Source organism: Penaeus vannamei, chromosome 30, assembly GCF_042767895.1.
Source record: "Penaeus vannamei isolate JL-2024 chromosome 30, ASM4276789v1, whole genome shotgun sequence".
In the NCBI taxonomy this organism is placed as follows: domain Eukaryota; kingdom Metazoa; phylum Arthropoda; class Malacostraca; order Decapoda; family Penaeidae; genus Penaeus; species Penaeus vannamei.
In genome coordinates, this window is record NC_091578.1 from 6,724,864 (window position 1) to 6,729,863 (window position 5,000).

General features: G+C 52.3%; 2 protein-coding genes across 2 annotated transcripts in view; both read left to right on the forward strand.

Moving 5' to 3' along the window:
• LOC113830024 (uncharacterized) overlaps nt 1-2,952 on the forward strand; it is an 11,827-nt gene extending 8,875 nt beyond the window's left edge. The window contains exons 5-8 of the mRNA XM_070143278.1: nt 321-1,029; nt 1,480-2,002; nt 2,433-2,542; nt 2,625-2,952. Of these exons, the coding sequence (XP_069999379.1) occupies nt 321-1,029; nt 1,480-2,002; nt 2,433-2,542; nt 2,625-2,952 (1,670 nt within the window). The remainder of the gene's footprint in view (nt 1-320; nt 1,030-1,479; nt 2,003-2,432; nt 2,543-2,624) is intronic.
• A 1,859-nt stretch (nt 2,953-4,811) lies between these two features.
• LOC138867454 (integumentary mucin C.1-like) overlaps nt 4,812-5,000 on the forward strand; it is a 1,494-nt gene continuing 1,305 nt past the window's right edge. The window contains exon 1 of the mRNA XM_070143279.1: nt 4,812-4,935. Within this exon, the coding sequence (XP_069999380.1) occupies nt 4,812-4,935 (124 nt within the window). The remainder of the gene's footprint in view (nt 4,936-5,000) is intronic.

The following is a 5,000-nucleotide window of genomic DNA, read 5'->3' on the forward strand; positions in this document are numbered from 1 at the left end:
TTTCATTTTGAAAATATCTTTGATTATGATAGTAATAACAATCATACTATTTACGACGATTTTGATGTTACATTAATGTGATAATCATTCGTCACCATCATTACTATCGTAAGCATCGCCGTCTTCATCGTCATCACCATGACTCTCATGATGAGAATACTAGCGATAATTATGATGATGGTAATAAGATTCTGAATCATGGGAGTAATACTGATAACAAGGACATCAATGAAACTGCCCCAAAGAGGATGATTATTAAGTGATTTCTATACTAATATTTGGTTACGTGTGGAGTTACTAATTCTAGGCTCTTTTACCAGTCAAAAAGGACCCAGGTACCACGATTGGACCGCAACCACAGACCTCTCCCGGACCGCAACCGCAAACTAGCCCTGGACCGCAGCCACAAACCAGCCCTGGACCGCAGCCACAAACCAGCCCTGGACCGCAGCCACAAACCAGCCCTGGACCGCAACCGCAAACTAGCCCTGGACCGCAACCGCCTACCAGCCCTGGACCGCAACCACAAACTAGCCCTGGACCGCAACCGCTAACCAGCCCTGGACCGCAGCCACAAACCAGCCCTGGACCGCAACCGCTAACCAGCCCTGGACCGCAACCGCTAACCAGCCCTGGACCGCAACCGCTAACCAGCCCTGGACCGCAACCGCTAACCAGCCCTGGACCGCAGCCACAAACCAGCCCTGGACCGCAACCGCTAACCAGCCCTGGACCGCAACCGCTAACCAGCCCTGGACCGCAACCGCTAACCAGCCCTGGACCGCAACCGCTAACCAGCCCTGGACCGCAACCGCTAACCAGCCCTGGACCGCAACCGCTAACCAGCCCTGCACCGCAACCGCTAACCAGCCCTGGACCGCAACCGCTAACCAGCCCTGGACCGCAACCGCAAACCAGCCCTGCACCGCAACCGCTAACCAGCCCTGGACCGCAACCGCTAACCAGCCCTGGACCGCAACCGCTAACCAGCCCTGGACCGCAACCGCTAACCAGCCCTGGACCGCAACCGCTAACCAGCCCTGGACCGCAACCGCTAACCAGCCCTGGACCGCAACCGCTAACCAGCCCAACCAGCCCTGGACCGCAACCGCTAACCAGCCCTGGACCGCAACCACAAACCAGCCCTGGACCGCAACCGCTAACCAGCCCTGGACCGCAACCGCTAACCAGCCCTGGACCGCAACCGCTAACCAGCCCTGGACCGCAACCGCTAACCAGCCCTGGACCGCAACCACAAACCAGCCCTGGACCGCAACCGCTAACCAGCCCTGGACCGCAACCGCTAACCAGCCCTGGACCGCAACCGCTAACCAGCCCTGGACCGCAACCGCTAACCAGCCCTGGACCGCAACCGCTAACCAGCCCTGGACCGCAACCGCTAACCAGCCCTGGACCGCAACCGCTAACCAGCCCTGGACCGCAACCGCTAACCAGCCCTGGACCGCAACCGCTAACCAGCCCTGGGCCACAACCACTGACCTCTTCCGGATCGCAACCACAAACGACAATAGCAGATACAGCTACTCCAACTACAACTATCGCAGATACAGTGGCTGCAGATACATCAACTATTGCAGATACAACAATTATTGCAGATACAACAACTATTGCAGATGCAATGACTACTGCAGATATAACATCAACTGCTGATACAACTACAGCAGATACTACTGCAGATACAACAACTGCTGCTACAACTGCAGATACAACAACTGCTGCTACAACTGCAGATACAACAACTGCTGCTACAACAACAGCAGATACAACTACAGCAGATACTACAGCAGATACAACAACTGCTGCTACAACAACAGCAGATACAACTGCGGCAGATACCACTGCAGATACAACAACGATTACTGTTACAACAACGGCAGATACAACAACGACTGCTGATACATCTACTGGAGATACAAGGACTAACGATACAACAACTGCAGATACAACCACTGCAGATACGACTACTGCAGATACTACTACTGTAGATACAACTAATGCAGATACAACAACGACTGCAGATACAACAACCACTGCAGATACAACAACCACTGCAGATACAACAACCACTGCAGATACAACAACCACTGCAGATACAACAACCACTGCAGATACAACAACCACTGCAGATACAACAACCACTGCAGATACGATTACTGCAGATACAACAACCACTGCAGATACAACTACTGCAGATACAACAACCACTGCAGATACAACCACTGCAGATATTACAACCACTGCAGATACAACAACCACTGCAGATACGACTACTGCAGATACAACAACCACTGCAGATACGACTACTGTAGATACAACAACCACTGCAGATACAACCACTGCAGATATTACAACCACTGCAGATACAACAACCACTGCAGATACGACTACTGCAGATACAACAACCACTGCAGATACGACTACTGCAGATACAACAACCACTGCAGATACAACCACTGCAGATATTACAACCACTGAAGATACAACTACTGCAGATACAACAACCACTGCAGATACGACTACTGCAGATACAACAACGATTGCTGTTACAACAACTGCAGATACAACGACTGCAGATACAACAATTGCAGATACAACCACTGCAGGTACAACTACTGTAGATACTACGACTGCAGATACAACCACAATAGATACAACTACTGCAGTCACATCAACGGCTGTAGATACAACGACGGCCGAAACAACGACTACGGCCATCACAACTACAACCATACCTACCACCACTATTGCCTTCAACGTAACTGCAAGGCTTCTAGAGCTCGCAACCATCGACCCTTCCCTGGGGGCTCTGGAAGCGGCCCTGGACGAGGCCAGCGACAGACTCGGCACCATCGACAGCACCGGCCGAAGGAGAGTTCGGAGGCAAGCCGCTGGCGAGCCAGCAACCAGTACAACCGATGCCACCACAACTGATGCCACTACAACTGATGCCACTACAACCGATGCCACCACAACTGATGCCACTACAACCGATGCCACCACAACTGATGCCACTACAACCGATGGCACTACAACCGATGCCACTACAACCGATGCCACCACAACTGATGCCACTACAACCGATGCCACTACAACCGATGCCACCACAACTGATGCCACTACAACCGATGCCACCACAACTGATGCCACTACAACCGATGCCACCACAACTGATGCCACTACAACCGATGCCACCACAACTGATGCCACTACAACCGATGGCACTACAACTGATGCCACTACAACCGATGCCACTACAACCGATGCCACCACAACTGATGTCACTACAACCGATGCCACTACAACCGATACCACCACAACTGACGCCACTACAACCGATGCTACCACATCTGATGTCACTACAACCGATGTCACCACAACCGATGCCACCACAACTGATGCCACTACAACCGATGCCACTACAACTGATGCCCCTACAACCGATGCCACCACAACTGATGCCATTACAACCGATGCCACTACAACCGATGCCACCACAACTGATGCCACTACAACCGATGTCACCACAACCGATGCCACCACAACTGATGCCACTACAACCGATGCCACTACAACTGATGCCACTACAACCGATGCTACCACAACCGATGCCACTACAACCGATGCCACCACAACTGATGTCACTACAACCGATGCCACCACAACCGATGCCACCACAACCGATGCCACAACAACTGATGCCACTACAACCGATGCCACCACAACTGATGCCACTACAACCGATGCCACAACAACTGATGCCACTACAACCGATGCCACCACAACCGATGCCACTACAACGGATGCCACCACAACTGCTGTCACTACAACTGCTGTCACTACAACCGATGCCACTACAACCGATGCCACCACAACTGATGCCACCACAACTGATGTCACCACAACCTATGCCACCACAACCGATGCCACCACAACCGATGCCACTACAACTGATGCCACTACAACCGATGCCACTACAACGGATGTCACCACAACCGAAGCCACTACAACTGATGCCACCACAACTGATGCCACTACAACCGATGCCACTACAACCGATGCCACTACAACTGATGTCACTACAACCGATGCCACCACAACTGATGCAACCACAACCGATGCCACTACAACGGATGCCACCACAACCGATGCCACCACAACCGATGCCACCACAACCGATGCCACTACAACCGATGCCACCACAACTGATGTCACCATTACCGATGCCACTACAACTGATGCCACCACAACCGATGCCACCACAACTGATGCCACCACAACTGATGCCACCACAACCGATGCCACTACAACTGATGCCACCACAACCGATGCCACCACAACCGATGCCACCACAACCGATGCCACCACAACTGATGCCACCACAACCGATGCCACTACAACTGATGCCACCACAACCGATGCCACCACAACCGATGCCACCACAACCGATGCCACCACAACTGATGTCACCACAACCGATGCCACCACAACCGATGCCACTACAACTGATGTCACCACAACTGATGCCACCACAACCGATGCCACTACAACTGATGTCACCACAACCGATGCCACTACAACTGATGTCACCACAACCGATGCCACTACAACCGATGCCACTACAACTGATGCCACTACAACTGATGTCACTACAACCGATGCCACTACAACTGATGCCACCACAACCGATGCCACTACAACGGATGTCACCACAACCGATGCCACTACAACTGATGCCACTACAACCGATGCCACCACAACCGATGCCACTACAACTGATGTCACTACAACCGATGCCACTACAACTGATGTCACCAAAACCGATGCCACTACATCCGATGCCACAACTGATGCCACTACAACTTGCCACTACAGATGCCACTACAACCGATACCACTACATCTGATGTCACTACAAGCGATGACACCACAACCGATGCCACTACAACTGATGTCACCACAACCGATGTCACTACAACCGAT